Source organism: Festucalex cinctus, chromosome 9, assembly GCF_051991245.1.
Source record: "Festucalex cinctus isolate MCC-2025b chromosome 9, RoL_Fcin_1.0, whole genome shotgun sequence".
Taxonomy (NCBI): Eukaryota; Metazoa; Chordata; class Actinopteri; order Syngnathiformes; family Syngnathidae; genus Festucalex; species Festucalex cinctus.
In genome coordinates this window covers 10,015,516-10,042,765 of record NC_135419.1, presented here as the reverse complement: position 1 = coordinate 10,042,765, position 27,250 = coordinate 10,015,516, and the positions used below count along the sequence as shown (strand labels likewise).

Below are 27,250 nucleotides of genomic sequence, written 5' to 3'. Positions count from 1 at the left end.
CTAGTCACGGATGCTATGTTGGTGGGGTGTTTAATCCACATTAAGATTGCAGTTTTAAAATTGCTAACAAGATTTCACTGTAGCTTCGCTTCACTAATACACTTCTGGCCAACGCCAACTCACTTATCAAAGCCACACCTCATTACAAAACGTCAACGAAGTAGCGACGCTAGCAAAACAAAGCTAACATTAGCACTGTCAACAAGCGGATGCTAGTCACGGATGCTATGTTGGTGGGGTGTTTAATCCACATTAAGATTGCAGTTTTAAAATTGCTAACAAGATTTAACTGTAGCTTCGCTTCACTAATACACTTCTGGCCCCCGCTAACTCTCTTATCAAAGCCTAATCTGATTTACAAAACGTCAACAAAGTAGCGACACTAGCAAAACAAAGCTACCATTAGCACTCTCAACAAGCGGATGCTAGGCACGGATGCTATGTTGGTGAGGTAATTAATCCGCGCTAAAGTGTGACTGTAACACTAAATGGTATTGATTTGAACGTTTATTCATTGGAAGTGATCAACTTAACAGAAATGTTGATAATTTTGTGTTCCTTCCAGATCCTCATCTGACTGAGGTCCTTTCCTCAGCTTGTTTTTGCTAGAGTTATGCTAAGGTGTTAGCAAAGGAGGGATGGGCATTTTTTTTTTCGGTTTATTTTTAATTATATTATCCAGAGGTGTATTTTCCAACATAGATTCAGCCTCGCACCTGATTGGACAAATCACGTTGCAGGTGTGCCTTTCACTGGCAATGACTCTGTCCATGAGTGCACAACAAATAATTAACACCTTGGGCCCTATTTTCATAATAGATGAAACTGAATAAGGATAGATGATTAACGGTGTCAATGTTTTGGGATTTGGCCCGAATATCGGCATCGGCAAAAAAAATAAAAATTGATGACCGATTACATGCCAATTTAAAATGTCGATATCTTCATGGAAATATATTTATGTTAAAGTTTACCATTTTGTCAAAGGTTGGTAGTCAGCTGTGTTCCTTCTCACAATGGCTCACAATACTGTTTTTCCAGCAACAAGCCCAGGATCTTTGAGTTCTGGGTAAAGGGAGTTCTTGGTTGTAAATCTTCAGCAGGGAATTTAGAATTGTGTTTCCACAGTGTCTTCGAGTTCTCGATAATTAATTCAAATTAGTTTGATTGAGTCCAGCCGATGTAAAAACAACGGGCCCAAATTTGACCAATCAGCCATGATCATTGCAGCCTGCCCCCTCAAAGTTCCTGCCTGGCTCAGCAAGACCCTGCTGTCGAGATAGTACTCGGGGAATTTAATTACCCTGGTAATTGTTGTTGGTGGAAAATCGCCCAAACTGAATTTTACCAAGGTAAACTGAAAAGTTCTCCAAAACTTCCGGCGGTGGAAAAACGCCTAATGAGGCAAACACCCCCTTACACCAAATTCTACCTGTGCAAAGTCGAAGAAAATACCAGACAAATGAAAACCCCCTTTAGACTGTACTTTTTCCCTAGATTTGGTTGGGCACGGAAATATAATTAGAAATTGTAATTAGAGGTACAAGTTGAGGCCAGAGAATGATGATTTTTGTTTTCCCCAGTCAGGTTTATACTGGCAGTTTCAACAAATATGACAAAAATTGTGCATGGTGGACCTCAGCCTGAGCTGGGATTTGAATCTTGATACCCGAGTCACGACTGTATCATGATACTGCAACAGAAGCGCTCAATGAAAATGTTGACAGCATCCACTGAGACTTTATCTTTAGCTAGGCAATGTTTTACATTCGACTTGATTCAAATCTCAATTGACATTTCTGAACTTTCAATAATGCACCTGATTTGATTCATGACCAGCTAGTTGATATCAACCCCAAAAATCAAGGCTTAATCCTCACCTGTTTATGACGTCATCTGCAAATCTTTCTGCATGCGTCTTATGAACCAAGCAACAGCTCCTGGGACACTGCATTCCTGTGATCACTTATGCCCAAACGTGGTCGGTTTCAGACATCTCCACGTCACATCAATGCTCACGTCTCGACTGACCTCGGCGAGCGAGAGCCAGCGTACAATCAAACGGCAGTAGAACGAATCACAGCAGCTCCGTTTTCAAAGTTCTGCCCAAATAAATGTAAACACCTGATGCACAAGCAGAAGAGAGATAAGACTAAGGTTGTTTACCCTCATCCTGACCCAGACTCAACCATCATGGGGGACTCGTCACGAAATGTTTAAGCGCGCCCTGTTGTTGACGTGTGTGTGTGTGTGTTTGTTTGGTGAGTTAATCCGTGTCTGTGGATGAAGTTGCACTGGGGGCTTGATTTGTCGGATATCAGAGTGGCCTTTTAATGTTTAATGTTTGCCAGTGCATTTTATATAACACCCCCCACCCCCAAATCTCCTTTTGAAACGGAAATTCTAATGACTAACACTACACCACGTCTATTGAAGACTAATTAGGATTTCAAAAGTTTGTTTTTTTGCAAAATCAAGAGCATAGAAGCTTCTTAATGTTTTTTTTTTCTTCTTCGATCAATACATTCAAATCAGTAGAATGCTTGTTGAGGAAAGGAATTATTGTTTAGTTCTTCTGTCCTAGAAAATTATACAGTGGCATATATATAAAATTAAAAAGTCTGCACATCCCTCTTTAAATGAGTTTTTGTGATGTAAATAGAGAACTTCAATATATTACAATTAATTATCTACAAATACTATGAGCCTTATTTTGCCCATCAAAAAAAAAAAAAAAAAGTTTTTTTCATTAGATAATAAGAATCTTCTTTCTTTAGGAATAATTTGAACATGGTAAATAGTCCAATAATATTGAAATTGCAATGTTAACACCCATATTGCATGTTTTTCCAACAATATGCAGCTCTAACATAGACTTTTAGTTTTAGTTTTATTCATTTTTTCCTTTCGGACACATTACAGTTTACATCAATCACATCACATCATTTGCAACATTGACGTCCGAAAGAAGGGCTGACGGGTAGAAGCCGAAGCTTATTCGAGACCCGTCCCCATCGACCCATTACTATAACGCATCAATCATATACATTATTTAGAATAGACATTAATTTTGATCGTTATCCATCCCATACTATCCCAGACACTGCTCGCTCAGTTCATCTTGAATGTCCGTGTGTAGATTGTGGCTAGTCCCAGTCATTTAGAACTGGTGAGTCGGTCCCCAGACGCCACCAGCAAGCCCACCCCGCCAGGCGAGCAGCCAAGGCAAGCGCAATTCTTCTCTTTCACCAGTAGGGTCTTCGCTGACCTCGGATCAGCTTTCACACATGTTGTGCTTTCCAGAAGAGTAGATCGGCTTGCATTCGGCCCATTGCTTTCAAGCAATTTCAGCACTCGATTCTGGTCAGGTAGCACCACTGGTTGCTAGCATGTTGTGGATCTGATGACTCCTGTGCGCTGCCGAGCCTAGCTCACCCAGCAGAGCGGCCCACGCCAGCTGCATTCCAGGAACCAGACCACCAACCCCCATTTTGCGTATTGACAGCAGATTCATTGGAGCCACAATACAGCCTTATCATGTAGCCTTGACTGTTACAACAAATGTCCAAACGGAATTCGAGCCAGACAATATTTAGATTCAAACGGGAACAGCAATACATGTTATCAATGCAGGTGTATAAACAAGAGTTAGCCTTGGCAAAGTCAGCAAATAATCATATACAACTCCAGCTTTGGGTAATTAGTGATGTTGTTGTTGTTGTTGTTGTTGTGATATTGTGAATTACTGTTGTCTCTCAAGCGCAGCCAATTCCTCAGCTCCTTTCACGATTCGTGTTTTTAGTTGACCAGAGTTATCTTTAGTTTGAATAAAAATTCGGCAGTCTTTTGTCCACGTGCTTTCGATAAGTCCATTCTTTCTCATTTGTCGAGCTTTTTTGGCGATGTCAGCATTCCGTTTGGTGAGGTTTTCGTTGATGTAGACATGTTTCCCACGAAGCTTGTGACGGTCTCTCAGAAGAGCAATCTTTTTCTTTCTGTCAACAAACCTGATCAGAACTGCCGGTGGTCGTGTCCCTCCAGTTGGAAGCGAAAAGCACATCTGAATGTGCGCAGGATCAACAGTTAATCCCAAATCTCTGAGTTGAAGTGTCACTTGCTGTTCCACAGTCTCGTTCCCTGAATATTGGTCAGAATCTTCCGTGCTCGTGCTAGCCGCAGCTCTCAAAGGGCCACGGCGCGGCTTGATCTTGATACCGGTGACTATCACATCGTTAATACGAAGATTTTGTTCCAAATCATCCACTTTTTGTTCCAAGGCAACAATGCGTCGATCTTTTTCCTGTGTCTCTTTCTTCAATTGCTGTATTTCCTGAAGAAGTGGCTCAATGCTCTTCTTCATTTCAAGTAATTCGGCAACCATTCCACTGAGTTTTTTAAGAGAAGATTTTATCTCCTCAATCTCGTCGGCTCTTTTTCCGCCAGGCATTCTGCAACAATGTAGTTACAAATCCCAATGCAAAAATCAACAAGTAGTTAGATTCACGAGCGAGTGCAGGAGCAAGTACAGATGCGTCCTTCCTCAACAGATGCGTCCTTGCGACTTTTGTATACTAGAAGCAATGTATGTATTTTACAGGTCTCAATCAAAATTCCCCTAAAAGTCACTCATAGCTGGAAAGTTAGAAAGGAAGAAAAAAAAAAGAGCTCCAATTGTTACCAGGTAAACTTGACAGATGGGCCACACAACAACTATTTTTTTTTTTTTTTCTCCCTTCACCAGCTAACGTGGGCTGAGCATAACATCAATTTTGCTAAATATTTTGACGGTTTGCCTGGAAAGCGGTGGTGTGAGGGTGCATTCATTGCTGCTTTCAGCTTTAATGACCTTTTATTAGTATCTTTTTGTTTTATGTTTGGCTGCAAATCCTCTCCCAACATGTTTTGTCTGACAATCGGTTTGGGGGGGAATAATTTGACAAGCGCGCGGGGAAATGTGTGTCACTTTAAATGAGACTTGCCTACAGTCTCCAAGGAAACCATCACAGTAAAATCCATCGACAACAGCTGGCTCACAATGCCGCCTGCAAAATATTTAGTAGACGTTGACATTAATTACATATAAGACATGAAAACAACCCACTCAGGCCAGATGGAGAGGAGAATAAAAGTTGTGAGAGCATTTGCGGTTTGGCTAGCATCAAAAAGTGCATTCAGCTGACAGCATCCTCTTATTATTATGTATTATCATGACATTTTGACCACTTGTCATAAATCTCATATGATGTTGCGGAGGAATGCCCTTCTGCTGAGCTCAGTCTTCAAATGACTCTTCCCAGTTTAATTGTACTAATCCTTGCTTGTCTGAGTTAATCCACTCTGGGGTTAGTAAGATTATAAATATGTCAAAAATAGAAGACAAATAATAATAATAATAATAATAATAATAATGAGGGGAAATGACAGTGTACAGTTGGAACATGCTGGTTGTCTTGCAGTAAAGCCAGCGAAGGCTTGTCACATTACGACCTCACCTTTCCTCCCTCACCTTCACCATGGCAACAACCTTTCCTGCCGAGTCTCACGGGAGCCTGTTGCACCCGTCTCACTTGTTGTTATTGTTTATCTCTCTTGTCAATCATCCGGGCGTCGCTCATCCATATTCATGCTCCCTCTCCCATCATTACACCGAGATGCCCATTGGCTCGCGGGTTCTGGCGAGTGGGGCAGTGCCAGACTTTGTTCTCATTTGTAACAACAGGTGATTGCGTTGCAACCTGGCGTGTCACCGAGCGTCATTTGCATGATGTACAAGTGCACGTGTGGGCCACGGCGATAAGTATGGCCGTGCATTGGGCCCGCTGGATTCAGCGCTGAAGGAGGAGACATGGAGTTCGCCTTGGGTATAATTGGGGTTTATTTTGGCGCCGCGTGCACACAACTCTCGCGCTGAAAACGCTAATTTGACGACAGGGTGTTAAATACATTATGCTTTTTTGGATGGGGAGAAAAGACAAGATGGCGTCACATCCAGGGTCCATTCGAGAATGGTGGCCCAAAGTTCCTAATGTGCTCTTGAGTGATCATTGTCATTGATTGATTGGCCACAAAAACACACATGATTATGTGACAGATGGCACTTTGTGTTTGCTCTCAAACTAATGAATTTGTTTAATCGCGTTGTATGCTTGTGTTCTGTGATTTAGTTATTAAATGTTCCGACATTAGAAATATCACACATAGATGATTAGGACTGAATTTGGATGATTGATTCCTTGGTTAACGGCATGGAGAATGCCATACATAACACCAGTTCCCCTTGAAAATCCTCAATTTGAGTCGTCAAATTGGGTCTCGAGTTGGATTTCCTCAAAATATGAGCCCTCACGTTTCATGTTGAGTTTCAAAACTAGTGTTAGCATCTAATTTTAGACTTTTAGCGGGTAATGTTGGGGACCCAAAAATGTATACATTGTTTTGTTGGAATTATTTCACTGGAGACACAATTTCTGTTGTGTTAGGTCAGACAGCTGTTTTTAACAATTTGTTTGCGTTCAGAATCCAAAACTGATCCCAATTTTTCTCTATCACGTCAAGTTTGTGAGCAATAGGATCCCTGTTTTCTTGAAAAATAATAAAAAATGTATATTTATGTACGACAATAGGCTACAATCTTTGAAAACTTAAAAAAAAGAATACAGTATGGCATAAAAGGAAATATAAATTCCAAGGTGAAAGGGGAAATCAACCTTAAATATTTCTTGACACTATGTTATATGTGACCTCATTAGTTGAAACATGACATTCTGATTAATATTACATTTGTTTAACATGAGTTATGAAGCAAAATCCAGCAATTTTTATCCATCTAAGGGGGCGGCCATTTTGCCACTTGGTGTCGACTAAAGATGACATCACAGTTGCTCAGGGCTCAGGCAACGACCAATCACAGCTCACCTGTTTTCTCAAACTGAACTGTGAATGTTACCTGAGACCCGAGCAACTGTGATGTCATTTTCACTCGACAAAATGGCTGCCTTCTGATATTAATAAAAACTGTTGGATTTTGCTGCTAAACGTTAGTTTTCCACTAACACAATATTAACCATAATATTATATTTAGAATAGTGGGGCTACGCAGAACATACTATTGTCAAGAATATTTGGGGGGTTGACTGCCGCTTTAAGAGAAAAAAAAAACAGCATTCATCCTCTTAATTGCTACTATGCTAGTTTTCTGTTTGCAGGTATTGATAATACTGACTTATTGGGACCTGCACTAACATCTCACCACACTTTCTCAATTGTGACTGCACCAACAAATGGCCACATAGCATTAGCTGAGTCCAATTGTAAACAGCTGTTCTTACTACAGTCTTACTACAGCTAATACGTGGGATTCTGCTTATCTGGGGGGTAAATAGAGAGAAAGAACTACAATTTTGCAATTAGCAAGCCAATTTTAGTTTTAATCAGCATGAAAATCCAATTCAAGACGTTTGTTTATTTTCTTTTTCATGTTGCTTCCTCGTGTTACTTGTTTATGGGAAGTATATGTGTACTGCTCCAAAGTTTGTTTAGAATTACTCAAAGTAGTTTAATTCTAGTATAGCTGCATTGGCAGCATAACCTGCTTGGCTGATGTAATATTATACATTTCACAGATAGAGTTGCCATAGTGTTGCAGCAGAACAAAATGTACTGATGTGACGAAAAACATTGTAGCATAGAGTTGATACTTGCACTTTCACATTTATTTCTGCTTGTCACCTGTATTTTACTACCTTTTCATTTCCCTCCAATTCCATCTTTTTTTATGTCCAAAGTATAAATAAGTGCTCAGGTGTGCACACAGAATTCATATTCCACATGTTTGGTTCCAAGAGACTCATTTGATGTCACACGATGTCTGAAAAGGTTTTCCAGGCCCAACCTTGCAATTAATTCCTCTTCTACCCCTCCATCATTATTTGTCTGGAACTGCTTTTCTCATTTCATTTAATGTGATTTCAGAATGTGTCACACTCGTGTCACTCTGCAGCTTAATGAGATTTGATTTGTTTGTTGACAGACTTTATGCTCCTCACTACAACATCGGCTGGTTTTGTTCTTAGTCTGTTCAGCATATCTCCTAGTGGTTGATTTGTTATCTTGGTGCATGCAGTAAACCAGACACATGGAAGATGATCAGTGTGCCACAGTATGTTTTGTCTTCCTTCATGCATTTCTCATGTATGGTGTTTCCAAGTCCACATTTTTCATGCAGCCATCTTGTTTTTTGTGTGTGTGTGTTCCAGTTGTATAGTGTTGTTTGTGCTGGATACTCTCTATAACCACAACCCACATTTTTTGTCCTGCTCGACTTCAAGCATGAAAAGTGACAGACGGAGACAAACAAAGCATTTGAAATGTTTTCGTGGAAGTGTAACAGGCTTATGGATGTTTGGCAAGACCCTCGCTCGCTCGCTCGCTCTATTATTCGCTCATTGATTCCAAACGGAAGCCTCCCCTGATTTGCCGTGAGGTGGGAAGGAAACCTGCTGCGGCGTCGCAACGGGGAGACGGCTGTCCCGTTTTGCTCGTCATCACAAAGCGTTGGCAGATGACATCGTGGGAGTGTGTGTCTTTGTCTTGCCAAATGTTGATGGAAATAAATTAAAAGGGAGCGGATTACATCTGTCAAGCACATAGCACAGACGAAACATTCTCGATGGTAGGCACCTCGTAGATGTTAACAGAGAGGAACTCCATCCACCTTCAGCGTCAAATCTTTCTGGCTTTGGTTTATTCGAGCCAGTTTAGTTTGGTTTAGTTTAGTTTATTCATTTTTTCCGTTCGGACGCATTACAGCTTACATCAATCACATCACATCATTTGCAACATTGACATCCGAAAGAAGGGCTGACAGGTAGAAGCCGAAGTTTATTCGAGACCCGTCCCCATCGACCCATTACTATAACGCATCAATCATATACATTATTTAGAATAGTCATTAATTTTTATCGTTATCCATCCCATACTATCTCAGTACCGTCTTTGCTGACCTCGGATCAGCTTTCACACATGTTGTGTTTTCCAGAAAAAAACGGCCATTGCGATTCAAGCAATTTCAACCTCGATTCTGGTCAAGTAGCACCACTGGTTGCTAGCACGTTGTAGATCTGATGACTCCTGTGCGCTGCCCAGCCTAGCTCACCCAGCAGGGCGGTCCACGCCAGCTGCATTCCAGGAACCAGACCACCAACCCCCATTTTGCGTATTGACAGCAGATTCATTGTAGCCACAATACAGCCTTATCATGTAGCCTTGACTGTTAGAACAAATGTCCAAACGGAATTCGAGCCAGACAATATTTACATTCAAACGGGAACAGCATTACATGTTATCAATGCAGGTGTATAAACAAGAGTTAGCCTTGGCAAATTCAGCAACTAATCATATACAACTCCAGCTTTCGGTAATTAGTGATGTTTAATAAAGTTGCTGTGAGAAACGACATATCGATTAAATGGTCCTCCCAAAGCATCTAAAGCAGGGGTGTCAAACTCATAATAGCTCAGGGGCCGCATGGAGGAAAATATATTACCATGTGGGCCACATCGGTAAAATAACGGTATATAACTTAAAAACGATTACCGTCATTTATACGCAGATTTTCGTGGACCAGCCCAGATGTGTTAAATCAACCTCTTTTGCATATATATTGTTCCCAGAATGCATTGCGCGGCGCAGTTAATGATGTTCTAAGAACGCTAATCCTTGTCATACCCGTTTGTGTTAACAGTAATTGAATTTGTGTCGTATTTCATAAATTATGTTGGTCTATGATTTAAAATAATAATAATAATGAAACAAACCATAACTTTAATAAGTTGTGTGTAAAATAATGACATCCAGGACGATTCCCTCATACATTCCCCCGCTCATCTGAGGACTGCTTGTGGAATTACAAATTTTATATATTATGATTGTGGCTGGCTGATTAATTAGTCAATTTTTTCATTTTTTTTTTTAACTTTACAATATCATCTCGCGGGCCGGATTAAACCCCTTTGTGGGCCTGATCCGGTCCGCGGGCCTTATGTTTGACACCCTTGATCTAAAGGAACCTTAGCCATTCTTGTCATTTCGATATTACTGCTGGGAATGTTGTAATTAAGTTTGACAAGTTGTCTTATAGATTTTCACAACGTGCTTGATCCTTCTTTGATGCAGAAACTTGGAGTTTAGCACGACATCCTCACCTGCGGTTTAACTGTCATGGAAAAATTGAAATTTATCACGAAGTGTAAAAATGATCTTGGAAGTTGTCTTGGCATTTGGCCTGATGTTTGTGGTAATGTACAGATTCATTCCCAGTTTTCAGGTGTGCGTGTGTTCTATACACAGTAAATTCTGTTGAGTAAATTTGACTCTATTAAGAGTAAATTTGATTATTCAGAGCGAGACTAAATAGACTTGGAAGAGAGACACTTGGAAGATAGCAAAATAAAGAATTGAAAAAAAAATAAAAGTCACTCAAGGCTTGAGGAGCAAATTCACCACCTTCAGTTTGGGAGACTGCTACTCTACCACCTGAGCTAGGCCCCTCCTACTGTTTGTTCATATCCAAGAGGAGACCAAAAACAATATTTTTGGTCTCTTGGAGTTAGGAAGATTCCACCTGACACGAACGATATACTAACACACAGCAGGAGCTGTGTGGCTCAGGGAGTAGATCAACTGTCTCCCAAGCTGAGGTTTGTGAGTTTGTTCTTCAACCCATGAGTGACTTTTGTATTCAATTCTTTATTTTACTCTCTTCCAAGTGTAAATATTACTCTGAAACTAAGTCTATTTGGTCCCGCTCTAATAGATTGCAGTTGTCATTTGTTCCCCCTTTTCTGCTAATTAGTCATGTATGCACACATCCGTTTTTTTTTTTTTTTAATTGCTTTCACAATCCAGGTATTGCAGGAAAGATCACATTTCTCTGAAAGTTTTCACATTTCAATCAACAGCCCGGCAAACACATTCTATAAATGTAGCATCAAACCTTGACAGTCAGTTGCACCTTTTACTTATCACTCACTGTCACACATTTGGCTAGCCGCTTGCCAGTATTTATTTATTTATTTTCAGGAGACAGGGTAGATTGTGTTGTTTACTGTTTGCCTCTTAGATTGTTTTGCTTCCTATACGTGCTGATATGTGGTGGCAAGGCGTTGGGTGAACGTTTGTTGCTTCATGTGCACTTGCAGTCGTCTTTCCCGCTGCCGTGTATGTGTTTGTGTGTCTGGAGGCCTGTGGCGAGCAGTCTGGCCCGGCACCGTCGCCCGGTCCCCCCACTTTGCGGCACATATGGCGCTGCCTTTGTGTCAACGGAGCTCTACGGGATTCCTTATAATTAACAAGATAACAGACGAATGGAATGAGGAGCTCACGCAGGATTTGATTATTCGCTACTTTGTCTTTCTGCGTTTGTTCTGCACACGCACTCAACTGAAGCAGTCTGACAAGGTATTTTATTATCTCACCCAACAATATATTTGTTGTAAGATAAAATGTCTTAATATTAAATGAATATTGCAGTATAAAAAAACGGCACATTTTTTTTTTTTTTTTTTAATATTTTTTATTGAAGTGTATACCAAAAGCAGAACATCCAGATTTATGTACAATTTACAACAGTCATATACACCCACATTTTTTAAATTTGCTTAACATTTGAACAAAAAAAAAAGAAAAAAACAGGCAAAAAGAAAATACAATAATAATAATAATAATAATAATAATAGTAATAATAATAAAACAAACCAAAACCAAGCAGAATGAAAAAAAAAAAATAAAATAAAAAAAAAATAAAAAAAAAAAAGGTGGGGGGGGGGGGGCGGGGGGGCGTTGAGCGTTAACCTGTCTTGAAGAGGTCAAAAAACGGCACATTTTTTGTCTAACATTAATTATATGTATTAAATTACCATAATTACTATCTCATTCCCAGTTAAAACTGAGTATTGTTATCATCTAATATTAGTACTTGAATACCGTATCTTCATAAAAAAAAACAACTGAACATTATTATATAATGAATTAAATGCTGTCCAATATTAAATCAAATGACTGATAATAAATTACCATCTCAATTAAAAAATAGAACACAATTAGAATTGAATATCAATTTCATGTTTTCTAAAATTAATTGACCATCACATTAATTTAACTAAAATAAAAAAAAAATCAGTTAAACTACCTCAAATAAAAGAGCATCTAATATGAATTACATGCATTGTTAAATATCCCTTTTTTTTTTTTTTATTTAAGGCCTGAAAATATTTTTTACAGTAAAACATTGTTTTGCCTTGCAACAAAAACAATAGTTGGTAAACTCAATGAAAGTTGATTACTGTTTATTGAGCATTTTTTACATGCTAATGTTTGGACAAAGAGAAAGCTGTTTCAACAGCTTTTGTCCCCTAAAATTGAGGGGGATAAAACGATACACGGGCACGTTACCTCACACTTCTTATTACTGCACTTGTTTTCTGTACTCACATACATATTGGCTTCATTACAAACATGCATTTGCAATTCACATGAGTTTTTCTATTTCCGTCAATATTAAATCCACTGCATTTCTCATGAATTCATCAGGTACTGCATATGAATTGAATGCTCTGTATGAGTAATTATCATACATGAGTTCTATGTATAAATTAACAGTGTATAAATTATTCTCAACCCTGTAGGGGACAAGACTAAATGTGCAGCCTGTTATCATTTAATTACTTTGTAATTCTCAATCAATTGCAAATCAATTTCACACAAATACTTTATTTTTTTCCTCTAAATGGGATTTGGATCTGCTTCTGGTGATATTATCACAAGTCTCATTATGAAAGCTTTAATTGGAGCGTCAGTAGAAGCATTTGCAATGATGACTCCCTCCCAGTGAGGAAGTACAAAGTCTTGTTTTATTGCCTTCTTTTTACAAGGCTCCGTCCCCCTAGGGAAGAACAGAGATGTCATCATTAGTGGCCTAAGACACTAGTGCGGTTGTACCTGGAATGGCCACTAAAAAAGTCTGAGGAGATGGTCTTTCTTTCTCAGCCTTTCATGTGACCTTTCACTTAGAGTGGAAATGAAGCCATTATTTACAAGTTTGTAGCATTTAAGCATAAGAACCATGGCCACTATCAACTAAAATGTCTGACCACATTGAGACCTTGTCAGTCCAGCTATGTTGTCTCGTGAGGAGCGGAGTTAGAATCCAAATGCAGACAGGACACAGATGTCGGGAATCAGTCTACATACAAAAATCTCTGATCTGACCAATATTTACGAGTCATTTCTTGATGCAACGTTGAATCAAATTGACCCAAGTAGAGGATCGGTCCATTTTTGACACAACTATTTTTGACCCAACTTTTTTTAGAGTGTGGAAGAACAGATTGCATGTAGGCGTACAAAACCGCCACATGCTGAGAAAAAAACTGTGGCAAAGGAACTTTCGACATATTGACAATAAAAGTGCCATTCAGGATCCCTGTATAGCACAATTCTATATGACACAATAAAGACTTATATGGCAAAAAAGAGTCACAAATACAGAATGTAAAATACAGGATCCAAGTGTGACAATTACAGAAAAATAGCAACTGACAACATCATCATTACAAGTGACATGACAACTGCATTAAGCTGATAAAATGAATGGAACAAACACGGAACCATAACAACACATTGACCCGATGATCTAACCGAAAAGACAGTCAATACATGTTTTCTTTTGACCACATGGATAAATTTGATTTAATTTCTAAAACTGTCATTGTCATGTGATATTTTCGTCATCAAAAAATATTTTGTTGAATTTTTAGAACTTAAGTTTAACACGTGATTCTCCAAAAATGATCATCAATGAGAATTATAGGGGAACATGACATCTACCTGATTAGTCATATCTTTTTTTTAACGAGACTCTCGACAAAGTTTCAAGACGATTTGGCCAAAAACACACAAGAAGTCTGCTTGCTAGCCATTTTTTGGTCAATTTGTCCATGTTCAGCAGTCCAAATGCGAAAAAAAAATGAAGACAACTGAGACAATTTGGTTCTTTTTCTCTCTCTAAATGCATTTACACAATCTGGACTTTGTATCGGCAGACTGTACAAAAAGTTCATTGGATTGTGACTGCTTGAACCACATTGTGAAAATTTTCTGGCAGAGCATGGCAACCACACCTTAAAATATATCCATCTGAACCCATTACTGGCAAAAAAAATAATAATATATATATATATATATATATATATATATATATATATATATATATATATATATATTTTTTTTTTAGGTCAGGGCTCTGACTGGGCCATTCCAAAAGCATCAGCAGCCTTTGAGTTTCTATTCTGTCATCATATAAAACATTAAAAGCATAGCCCCCTGGGAAAACTGCCTTGGCTTCATTTTAAATCTTCATCTCTTCTAACATTCACCTTTAAAGCAAAGCAGAGTCAGTGGGAAAGCATCTTTGTTGTTCTTGCCCATTCAAGTAGTTGTTCAATTTCCATCAGGTCACAAGTCGATGAGTGTTCATGACAACATCACAAGGCTGTAAATTGTAACAGCTTAGTGAAGCAGGTTAAGTTGATTTAATACATAAGACGCAACCTTGTATTTGAGGTGGGATGGACCCAGACTGAGATTTGCATTAAGAATCACTTTATGTCCACTTAGTGTAAATGTGTGTGTTTCTTATGTGCAGAACCTGATAAAAAACCTGCCGGAGCAGAACGAGCTGTCGTCGCTAGCGGAACTGAAGAGTGAATATGACGATCTGGTGGAGTCGGAGCAGTTTGGGATTGTGGTGAGTCAAATTGAGAGACAAAACAATGCGCGCAAACATCAAACATGGTTTATTTGAATGTAACCCGTGTGAAAAGTACAGTTTAACTTTACTGACTATTGATTGCTATTTTGTCTTTTTGGTGATTTATTTTATTGTAATGTCTTGAATTCTTGAATGTGAATTATATTCGAGTGACTGTTATGGTTGGAAGTATCCACTAGATGGCACTTTATGTCAATGTAATGCAGCCAATACGCTGATAATGTGCATTGCATGCTGGGATCGTGATGCTACGGGAAAGAGCTTGACGCTAGCATTAGCAACGTGGCAATCGAAATCAAAAGCAATCCTCTGGTCAGAACAGTGTGGAACTGTCCAACCACGACTTCACAAACGTATGGACATAAAAACTTAAAAAAACACAGCAGTATTTTTTAAGAAAACGTTCTCTGCTTTTCTCTAGACTGTATTGTAGTTGCTAGCGTCAAGCTCTTTCCCGTAGCATCACGATCCCAGCATGCAATGCGCATATCAGCGTATTGACTGCATTACATTGACATAAAGTGCCACCTAGTGGATACTTCCAACCATAACAGTCACTCGAATTTAATTCACATTCAAGAATTCAAGACATTACAATAAAATAAATCACCAAAAAGACAAAATAGCAATCAATAGTCAGTAAAGTTAAACTGTACTTTTCCTACGGGTTACATGAACAGACTAGAAAATTGTATGTTCGCCACTTTGGGCAACACCATTGCCCAACTTTCCAAGACGATAGATTCACATTAAGCACGTTCATAAAGAAGTCGGACCCAGGGGTGCATGCAATGTAGCTCACCCATCTCCTTAATTTCCTCCTCCTAACTCAATGAAAGTTGTTGGCCTCTGTCTTTTAGCCAAGTGTAATGAAGCGTTGGGGGTGGCAGCCTTCCCAAATGATCTCGCCCGTCTGGTGATCATCTACCTCGGCGCTGATGAAGAAGCTTCTTTCTTCGCCGCTATTTAGTTCTCAGGGGAAATAAGAGACGTTAAAGCTTATTGTATAAGAATCAGTTAGAGTGATGGAGACGTGTGTGTGTGTGTGTGTTTGACAAACATCTCATCCAGACTCAGCAACGGCTCTAATTGAACAGCTTTCCATAGATGGGGAAAGTTGTCTTGGACTTGAATTTTCTTCTGTTGACTTAGTAATTGCTTGAAAGTTAGTGTGGAAAAAGTGAAGCACTCAATTTACTTTAACTCATTTGCTCCCAATAACGTGTAAATACGTTTTTTTTAAATGTTCTAAGTGTCCCAAAGACGTATTTATACGTTTTTTTGTTTTTTTGTTTTTTATGCTAGAGCATACGGAAGGCTTTGATTCAGCCTCTCAACTGCAAAGAACGGTTGCAGAAATGGTAGTTATTACACAAACGGCCAGCAGGTGGCAGCAGAGCAAAGGAGATCAACCAGGGCCATGTAGAAAAAAAGCTCAATTACTTACAATTTTAAATAGATTTGCGAAAACTGATGAAACTTAGCTCTCTTCTAATGCTAATTGCTGCAAAATGGAAACAGATAGAAACACACTTTTTTTCCTGATGAAAGAAGAGACTTTACTCTTTCTTTTGATATGTTCCATGTTTTTATAGCCATAAAACACAATATTCTGTGGGCCTTGCAAAATCAGTCAAAATCCAGTAAAACAGCCAGGAGCGAACGGGATTGCTTCTGTGAAAATGGCTGGGAGTGAATGAGTTAAAGACCATGTAAAGTGAATTCAGAATATTATTGTTTCTAAATACCAGAGGTGGGAGCGTCAATGAATTTTGAGTGTCCGTCATTCGTTCTTAGTCAACAGTCGGGACACTCTTCCGTCATCGTCAGACCGTCAATATTTCAAACCGAAACACACTATAATCGTCAATCCGTCATTCGTCATTCCTCAGCGAAATGGTTCCTGACCCGGTTATTGATGGTTACACTGACAAACTCACTTCTTCATAAAAACAAAAAGTGCATATTGGGACCGAACATTCACACATTGATAACCAATAACTAAAATTGCCGCTCAATGTCTTGATGAATGTCCACAGATGAGTTCGGTGAAGCTCCTGCGGCCGCGTCTCAACGGCATCCTTTTCAAGCTGACCTTCGAGGAGCAGGTGAACAACATCCGGCCCGACATCATGAACGTGACGTTCGCCTGCGAGGAGGTGAAGAAGAGCGAAGGCTTCAGGAAGCTGCTGGAGTTGGTGCTGCTGGTCGGCAACTACATGAACGCCGGCTCCAGGAACGCCCAAACGTTCGGCTTCAACGTCAACTTCCTCTGCAAGGTAAGATGACATTTTGGATGGATGTGAAGTCGTTGTTAGATTTTTTTTTTTCTCTTTTTCTGAATACAAAAGGAGATGTGCTTATAAATGTACATACCCAAAATGAAAACCTATGAGCACAACTGTACTATTGATTGCCTTTTACTGCCTTTTAACAATTTTTTTTAAATACTTCTGCATTTTTATCTTTACTTGCATTAATTTGTATATTTTTGGCCGTTGTTTTCACGACTTTAATATTTTTGTTTCTTCCCCCTTTTCAACTTTTTTTTTTTTATTTTCTATATTTTTCTTTATTTTTATTCGTATTTTTGTATTAGTATTTATTGTTTATTTTACTACCATTTTGGTGTTCCAAAATACTATTCATTGTTTTCATTATTCTAATTTTGACAACATTTTATGGAATATGGAATTTTTCTAATCATTGTACATCAGCATCAAAAAAGTGAATTTCTTTTAAAAACTTTTTTTATGCAATGATAATTTGCATATTGTTGGCCCTTGTTTTCACTACTTTAGCATTTTGTTTCCTCCCCCTTTTTTACTTCTTTTTTTTTTTTTTTTTTGGTATTTTAACTTTTGATTTTCTGTATTTTTTCTGTATTTTGATAAGAGTTTTTATATTTGCATTTATTATTTGTTTATTTTATTACCAGTTTGGTTCCATTTTGGTGTTCCAAAATACAATTCACTGTTTTCATTATTCAAATTTTGACAAAATGTTATGGATTATGGGATTTTTCTAATCATTGTACATCAGCATCAAAAAAGTGAACATTTTTTGAAAACTCTTTTTTTTTTTTTTATACAGCGTTTAAGTGAAATATAACTGAATGCACAATTTGGGACGGTTGAGTACCGATAACATGCATCGATATCGGGCTGATACCTGGCCTAATTTCAAGGTATCGGTACTCACGATGGCAACCGATACTGGTATACTGGTACCTGTTGTGGCCGTTTAACAATCATGAACTAGAAATTAGAAGAATAGAAAACTGCCATTAGAAAAATAGGATATAAAGGTCTTTCTTTAAAATCACCTGTCATTTTGGGGGGGATTTTACATATCAAAATTGCTTGTGGTATTTGTACTTGGTATCAGTGACTACTCAACAGTTGCATACTCATACTGCTATCAATTTGAAAAAAGAAAAAAAAAAACAAAGAAAAAAAAAAGCGTTATCAAACAGCCCTGTATACAATGTATCATCTTAGATTGTGAAAGTATCCTTAAAGTAAAGTTAAAGTTACGGCCTGGTGAGTGTCACGTAGAATCCGAGTCAAGGTTGTCCTCTTGTGCGTGATTGTGTGCCGTGCTGTCGGAGTTCTTTAATTAAAAAGGAGCGAAGGGGGACTCTCCCGCTGCGGACCGAGGCAGGGGAAGTCACGGCACGGTGAAAATCATCCTTAAAGTCACACTGGAGCTGACCAAATCCCCATTTTTATGCTCTCACTTTATCTGAACTAAATTGACTTGTAAGGAAACGCTGTCATGTAAAAATAAAAAAAAGTTAGAGGCCTGGTTGAATTTGCCGGTGGTTGCGAAAGCACGATTAATTGGCAGTCTGGACACCGAGGTGCGAGTATCTCTGGAGGGCGTCTCATAGTCTTGAGGTGTCATGTGGCTCGATCAGTTGATGGTCCCCTTTTTGAAAACAAAAAAAACCAATAATGTGAAAAAAATAGTCGCCCGATGGGGTCAGTAAATTTGAAAAATAAAACAGTCAAGTTGATAAGTTGGCAAAACATAATCTCTGCATAAAATAGACCCCACCCCCTCCAAAAATAAATAAATAAATACATATTGAGTTACAAGTCGTCATTTAGTGTGTTGTTATTGATTTGTGCATTTTGACAGAAGATTGTCATTTACTGCAAAATCATTTTAAGGCAGTGGTTCTTAACTCATTCAAACCCAAAAACATATAAATACGTTTTTTTAATGCTTCCCACTCCCAAAAATGCATTTATACGTTTTTTTTCTTTTCTTTTTTTTTAATGCTAGAGCATACAGAAGGCTTTGATTCAGCTTCTGACATGAAAAGGCCGCTTAAAACAATGGTAATAATTACAAAAAAACGGCCAGTAGGTGGCAGTAGAGTATAAGAGATCAGCCAGGGTCATGTTGCAACAAGCTCTTTTTCCCAGTGTTTTCAACAGGTTTGTGAATAATGAAACTTATTTTTATGCTAATTGCTGACGGAAACAGATACAAATATACATTTATTTCCTGATGAAAGAAGAGACTCTATTCTTTCTTTTGGTAGGTTCCATCATTTTATAGCAATAGAACACAATATTGTGTGGGCCTTCCAAATTCAGTCAAAATCTAGTAAAACAGCCGGGGTTGCTTCAGTGAAAATGGCTGGGAGTGAATGAGTTAACCTGGGTTCAGTGAGTCTGTCTCTGTGTTTTATAAACCCTATACCTCTGTCTTGAATTTGAAAAAAAAAAAAAAAAAAAAAAAGGCGGAAAAAAAAAATTTCAATAAAGGGCTCAGTTTAACCACTGATATAATGGAATGAATTGACTTAACATAATCTAAAAAATGCTCCACCAACAATTAAAATGACTGTTTGACATTGTTTGCAAAGTGCATTCCCACCTCGAAAAAGTGGCAAAAAGGTGAATTTCCACATTGAGCATGCAGTGTAGGCGTCCCCTGAATCAGCATTGAGCCTGGTAAAAGCCTCAGGGGGCTGATTGGCCAATTATTGATGAACAAGAGAAGAACAAAAAAAAAAAAAAGTATTCTTTCTCACTTGAGTCAATCAGATGAATTGACCCCCAGGTGGCAGTTCTGGGGTACCTAATGGGCTCATCAGGGGGGAGGAGGTTGATGATGGGAATGAGCTGTGCACAACACACAACTTCCACACACCTCTCCCAAGGACACACAAATCTCTCAGGAGCGAACTTGATCACGCCGAAAATTTTCAACGCCCACTTGCACCTCACCAGTGGATAAGGAAATGAAATGTTAGATTAATATTACATTACAGCGTTTTAAAAGATGAGTGAATTATCATTTTCATAACATTGTTAAACAATGTTACATTTCCATGGTTAATAAAGACAGCTATTAACCATCTAAATAAGCTAGTGATGAACAGAAGAGAGGCTGTGTGCAGCACTAATGCAACATATTGGCTGAATGGATGAAAACATCTGCTCGATTACTCAAAAACATCCCTGGCGTACTGAGGGAATAACAAGCAACATTAAATAACAATTTGCCAGCTCTGCTTAATAATTAAAGACTTGGAACAGATTTGTGTTCAAGTCAAGTTGAAGCAGAACAGACTCGAAGCCCACCCCCAGTGTCTGTCCTGTTTTGAAATGATGGGTTTGGTTCGCTGGGAAGCGCTATTTGGGGCACACGGAAAAGTATCCAAACAGTCGGGAGGGAAAAAAAGTGGATAGAATAATAACTAGGGTTGTTCAGTGTGTTCATTTTGAGTTAGTTTAAAGTTCCTTTAATGCCACTAACATGTGATTAATGACCGCCCCTAACTTAAAAAGCCTGTGCTGTGCCAGCAGACACGTCCATGTCAAAATTTAGCAGTATTAAATTGAATAATCGTGTATATATTTGCGGAGAGGTTACTTCTTGTTAAAGATTAGATAGCTCTTAATATGAAAAAAAAATGCACTGAGCTGTCACCAATGTCTGAAAAATGCAATAATGCCAACTAGTGGCAGACAAATGACCTCAACACAAATCAATATGACACTTGTTTTTTTACAGTACAGTACATCTTTTTACTCATTTACTCATTACTCATTACTGTATTAATGACTAAAAGATGCAGCCATATTTCTATTAGTTCATTGTTTTTCCCACTGTCATGGTCACAAAAGTATGAAAACTTTTTTTGCAAAATATTTTATTGTACATTTTATTGTACATTTAGAACACATAAAATTTGTGAGTAATTGTGAGTATTGAAGTCGTGATTAATTATGATTATATTTTTTTAATTACCCAACTCGCCTAATAACATTTAAATACATATTCTAAGGTAAATGTTGTAATTGACCAAAACGTCTTTTTAAAATTGGAATATAACAAATAAAGTATGGATTCCATGAATGGGTTAATCATGAAATAGTCACAGTTATTTAATAAAGTTGCAACTTGTAATGTTACAAGGAGAGAGAAATCCTACTTTTGCAAAACCCATGTACTCTTACAAGAATTAACTTTTATAATCCATGATGGTTATTTTCAAAATAGTCAGAAATGTATGACTATAATTTTTGAGAGCAAAGTTGTTTTACAATATGACATAAGAACAAAGTTTCACACATTGGAGTTATATTTTTCTATATGGGATGCTTATGAGAGCAATATTGTACATTTTGGGGAATAAAGTTTTAATTTTAATTTACAAGAAAAAAAGTTGGAATATATGGGCATAATGCTAAACGACAAAGTCATTTTTCAATCCTAATTTTTCCTGTGAAGTTTTGCTATTCCCCTGATCATGAGTTTGTTCGTTCATTTCATACCTTGCCATCAAAGGTTAATTGCTCGTCAATGTGCCTCGCACTCGAGCTGCTCAACGTGTTTCATCAACCAAGGGGGGGGGGGGCGGGTTTGTGATAACACTTACTGCGAGCTATTATCACGCATGCATGTCTCTGCTCAAAATATTCTTTCAGTCCCAAAGCAATGATGCAGAATTTTCACATCCCCTCAAAATGAGCGCATTTGTTTAAGGATTGGAATTTGACACTCTAACCAGGTTCACCATCTAGCGTGAAAATGTCACGTTTAAAAGACGGATTTAAGAGAGGCTTTTATGGAGGTGGGATGAAACACTTGAAATGCAAAAAAAAAAATGAGTGTATCTCCACCATCGTCAGTTATTTTTGGTTCCCCATTATACACATAACACAACCCCAAGCAAAAAGTATGGAATCACCAGTCTTGGACGAGCACTCACTCAGACGTTTTATTCTGTAGATCAAACTCAGATAAAAAGCACGAAACAGTCTTAAGGTCATTCCAAAGTGCAACATCTTGGCTTTCAGAAACACTCAAAGAAATGAAGAAAAAAACATTGTGCTGGTCAGTAAATGTTACTTTTATTGAGCAAGTACAGGGAAATAAATATGGAATCACTCCATTCTGAGGGGAAAAAAAATATGGAATCATCAAGACAAAACAATCAAAACACATCACAAGTATTTAGTTGCACCACCTCTGGCTTTTATGACAGCTTGATTCCATATTTATTTCCCTGTATTTGCGCTATAAAAGTAACATTTACTGACCAGCACAATGTTTTTTCTTCATTTCTTTTAGTGTTTCTGAAAGCCAAGATGTTGCACTTTGGAATGACCTTACGACCATTTCATGCTTTTTATCTGAGTTTGATCTACAGAATAAAACGTCTGAGTGCTCGTCCAAGACTGGTGATTCCATACTTTTTGCTAGGGGTAGTACACAGACGTTGAATATTGTGGAGTGATCACATGTTAGTGTCATGAACTCTGTCATTGAAGAAGGTGAATTGACACAATAAAAAAAAAAAAAATATATATATATATATGTTGGTGCTGCTGTTTTGGTTAGCAACTACTTTCAAATTGTCTCCACAGTGAAGTATTGAAGCAATAGTAGAATGTATGAACTTAATATCTACTTTTTCCTCTTCTATTAAACAGAGATGTTCATTTGTTTCACAAAAAAGAAAAAAAACAAAAAACACCGGGACACTTAGTTTAACGTCATTATCCTCATCGTATGGCAATGGAGAAACACACACACTGACATTATTTATTCATTACATACATCAAGATGAGCTTACTATAATAAATAAGGTAGTTTGGTGTGATGATGGCGGCTTGGAGTATGACAATAAACACATTAAAATTCAAAGCCTGTGAAATGAGCCCGTGATTGATCCTCACTTGATGCAAATGTGCATGTTGGTGTGTGAGGAGGGTGTTTCGCTGATAACATGCAATTGGCTCAATTGCGTGCACGTGTGGGTTGTCGTCAGTGTTGCTGTTGTTGCGCGCATGGCCCGGGTGCACGTGTGGGCAAATCCAGCTCTGGCTGTCGGCAGCATTGATACTTTCGGTACGAGTACAAAGTGCTGCGTGGTGCTAATTAGCTTCCCCCAGCATGCTATTGGAGCAGCTTGGCAATCACGGCGGGGGATGATTACGGCATAACTTTGCTGCGCACGGATGTACAGACTCTGGTGTCAGTGTGTGAAGACAGAGCTTCCGCCGACACAGTAGTGAGTTCAGCAGAAGTACAACAAAAAATGGTGCAAATGTTGAGTATTTTCCATGAATATGCATATCACCGGCAGCCTCATAAATCAGTCCACAAATATATATTTCTCAGAAATATATAAAAATTAAACTACATAGCAAATGTCGAAAACATATTTTTCCTTTCACTTTCTTTTTTTTCTCCCTTTTTTTTAGCTGCGAGACACCAAATCGATCGCTCAGAACACAACGTTGCTTCATTTTTTGGCTGAGAAATGTGACGAGGCATACCCAGAGATTTTGAGGTTTCCAGAGGAAGTGGAGCATGTGGAGAGTGCCAGCAAAGGTATGTCACAATTGACTTTATGTTCACAAACACATCTTTGGTGTTCCAGTGGATGAAATAATTAGTGCTGTCAAAGTTAAAGCGTTAACTAATTAATTAATCACAAAAAATTATCGCATTAATCATTGTATTACCACAGATTAATCACACTATTAATTTTGACACAGATGATCCTTTTTAGCCGACATTGGATGATTACATTAAAGGTAGCTGTTAGAGTTTGAGCAATAAACATAACTACATACATTAAAGTAAAGCATTTAATAAATGTTTACATATCCCGTAGGTCATTTTTTTCCCCATTTTAAATTATGCAAATAATTAATTGTTTAGAAAAAGCAGATGAGCGTGCGCAGTGGATATAAATTGTTGAAGACGTCCTCATAACATTAAATGTTGGAAAAAATTAACACATAACAGGTGCGCTTCAAATTTAGCGGGCGAAATATGTTGGGAAAAAAATGCCTTTTTAAGTCAATGATTAATCAAAATTCTAAGATGTGATTAATCTGATTAAAAAATGTAATCGTTTGACAGCTCTAGAAATAATATTAGCATTATATCTCAATTTGCCAAGGGAAATTGGTATAATGGCTCTAAACAGGTCTCATTTCAAACTTAAGTTCTAAGTGTCTGTTGGTGCTGCTGTTTTGGCTAGCAATGGTGTTGAAATAGGTTCAGCTGTAAATTATTTCATGTCGATGAGCGAACAATGGTCCATGAACTGAGTTAGTGCACTTCTCATTTCATTTGATTTATTTTATGTTTTGTAAATATCTGTTTAAACAAGGCATCTATTTAAAGAAATGCTTACTGACTTATTTCTAGTTAATTCCGCCTGGTTTGATCACAGCCATTATTCAGGGAATAGAGTAGAATGGAGTTGTTTGTGTTACAAAAGCCATTTAGGCTTTGGGCAAATATGTGCATTCTCATTAAATAATTCAAACATCATAATTACTCATTTCATCTACTTCAGCTGATTACATAATTGACTCAGGCAGCCTGCTAGTGTGTTGGAGGGTTGAATAGTTCTCATGTATTGATGTCTATAGGCAACATTTTTTTTAAAGTTAATCAGCTTTGTAAAACGTATTGAAGTGAATTAGTCAATTAGAAGACAGCTGAAATAAGTGAGTTGCGCCAAAGCCATTCAAGGACGGCAGATGCAACTGACTTAGGCAGCTCTAACAACACAATAATAAAAATGTCATTCAATTTGAACCACTTAGAATTAAGAGTTTTTAAATCTTTGGACAATATTTGGACGTTTCAATCTTTTCTCACTGGAGAATACAAGGTTTCACCTAAGCTTCTGATTTCTACTCTCTTCTTGTGTCATTAGCACTTTAGGGAAGGGTACTAAATGTGATGTGAGAGATTCACATGTAATCAACAGGGATTTTTTTTTTTTTTTTTTTTTTTGAGTGAAAGTCAAAATTTTCCATGCCTTGATTGAGTACTTCAGACTTTTTGATAGACCCTCTTTTACATAAAATTTTAATTACCACCTTTTCTAACCATGGTCTCATCAATTCGCCAACACTCAAACTATTAATAATATACCATATTTCCACACATAGTGGCAAGCGCTGGTATTTATTTATTTTAATTCTAAATGTTAGGAGACATTTTGGAATGCTATTAAACAACTGATGTTGGGAAATTTGTGTTTAAAACTAATAAAACGTATTCTTCTGAAGAAAGGCATTGAAGTGATGACAGCCTCAGCCATATTTTGCGATCATCGTTCGTAAGACACCGTCTCCACATAATGTATCACATAACATCTTTAATATTCATTGACCACATGTTGCACGACTCCAGATTTTAATTTCAGACTGTTATTGTGTTTCAGTGCAATTGTTTTTTTTGTTTGTTTGTTTTTAGCCACAGAGTTTATGTGATCTTTTTGAATTAATAGTCATTATAACCCCTCAAGGTGAAATTAAGCAGAGCATAACTAATACATGCAATATGTGAACAATTAACTTTTACTTCCCTGTTGGAAAAGTAGGAAGTGTATTTAAGGGAGGCACTTACGTGTCGGTTAATTGAAGGACAACATCTATTGGTGGGAGGGACATTATTAGGGAATATATGATATGCATTTAACATTCTTTGCATCATTAATGATAAGCTGTTGTTTTTTTTCCTTACTGCAGTTGTTCATAATATAGGTCTGTTTATGCCATCTTATGCGATTCAATGTATAAATGGACTTTCTTATCTGTTTGGAACGATGTGAATACATTTTATTGACTCTCCCCATCCTCGTAGCTAGTTATGGAGACCATAATCCTGTGACGTTAACCATAGGAGTCAATATTTTCATACCCCGACCCCATCTTGATATCAGCGGGCCAATCTCGCAAAGTGTCATTGGCCAATTTGCCTCGTTAACGTCACTCAGGTGATGAATATGTGGAGCCCGACAATGCAAACGCAAAGTCTGCGCGCTGAGTACCACAGTGACACTCTGTCTTGACAATGCGGGAAAAGAGAAAATATGACACAAATGTTCTCATAAATCTATTTAGTATAAGACATAGCCAAGGGCAAAGTACTTTGGTGCCTTGGAGAGAGAGAAAATGGAGAATAGGAGGGCGGGGGGTGGCTTTGAGGATATTAATACTGCTGTGAATATATCTATTATCCACATTCATTTCAAAGCACTGCAGCATAATAAAGCAGCGCCGGTTTTCCATTTAAACTCATCGATGTACTTGGCTCTGTATTACTTAGACAAAATGCCTTTCTGGATGAGCAGGAAAGCAGAAGAGATCATTTGTCTTTCTGTTTCAATGGACTTGCGAGGAATCCTTGGGTTGAGACGATTTCCTCTTGTGCTGAAGCAGAAAGACTATTGAACAGAAGGCAGCTTGCAGAAGGCTTAATTTGGGCTAAAATATCGCTGCTAGTGAGCCTACAGTATTATTGAACAGTTTTACTTAAAAAAAAAGGGTATATCGATTGAAAATATCTGAAGATATTATATTAGGTTTAATGGATTCATGTTTCGGGTTTGTTGACTTTTGAGGACTTGGACTTGGTAAAGTTTGTACTTTAGTATTGTTTAACTGCATAGTTGCATGCTAGAAATCATCAGTCAAAAGAAATGACCTAGATTTGAGATCAAATATTTTCACCCTTGGACGATTTAAAAGAATGATATAACTTTACCTTACTGCAATGGAAATGTACTTGCACTGGACGGTGTCAAGTTATTTTCTTTTTGGAGCTGCTCGTTCGGATCAAAGTAATGAAGGGTGCTGAACACGTGTCCATGGGGAGCACCGCTACTGATTGAATGAATCATGACAATTGAAAATGTTTTTTTCATAATAAAATATGTGTAGTATACACCTCATTGTAAATATTTACATGTAAATGTATATGGAAACCTATGGGTATGCCAGTGAATATGACGTGTAAATCGTCACATCTTCATCTAACATATGCAGTAAGTCTGTCACTTGTGCTTCAAGTCCACACAGCCATTAGTCATCGTAGCCTCACAGCCATGGCTGGAAATGGAAACAATTTCCTCACTGGCCGTCT

At 37.9% G+C, this 27,250-nt stretch overlaps 1 protein-coding gene across 7 annotated transcripts in view; it reads left to right on the top strand.

Moving 5' to 3' along the window:
- diaph2 (diaphanous-related formin 2) overlaps positions 1 to 27,250 on the top strand; it is a 381,698-nt gene that overhangs the window by 209,123 nt on the left and 145,325 nt on the right. For all 7 annotated transcript variants that reach the window (XM_077531612.1, XM_077531615.1, XM_077531611.1 and 4 more), the window contains 3 exons: positions 14,702 to 14,803; positions 16,867 to 17,106; positions 23,560 to 23,689. In XM_077531612.1, the coding sequence (XP_077387738.1) occupies positions 14,702 to 14,803; positions 16,867 to 17,106; positions 23,560 to 23,689 (472 nt within the window). The remainder of the gene's footprint in view (positions 1 to 14,701; positions 14,804 to 16,866; positions 17,107 to 23,559; positions 23,690 to 27,250) is intronic.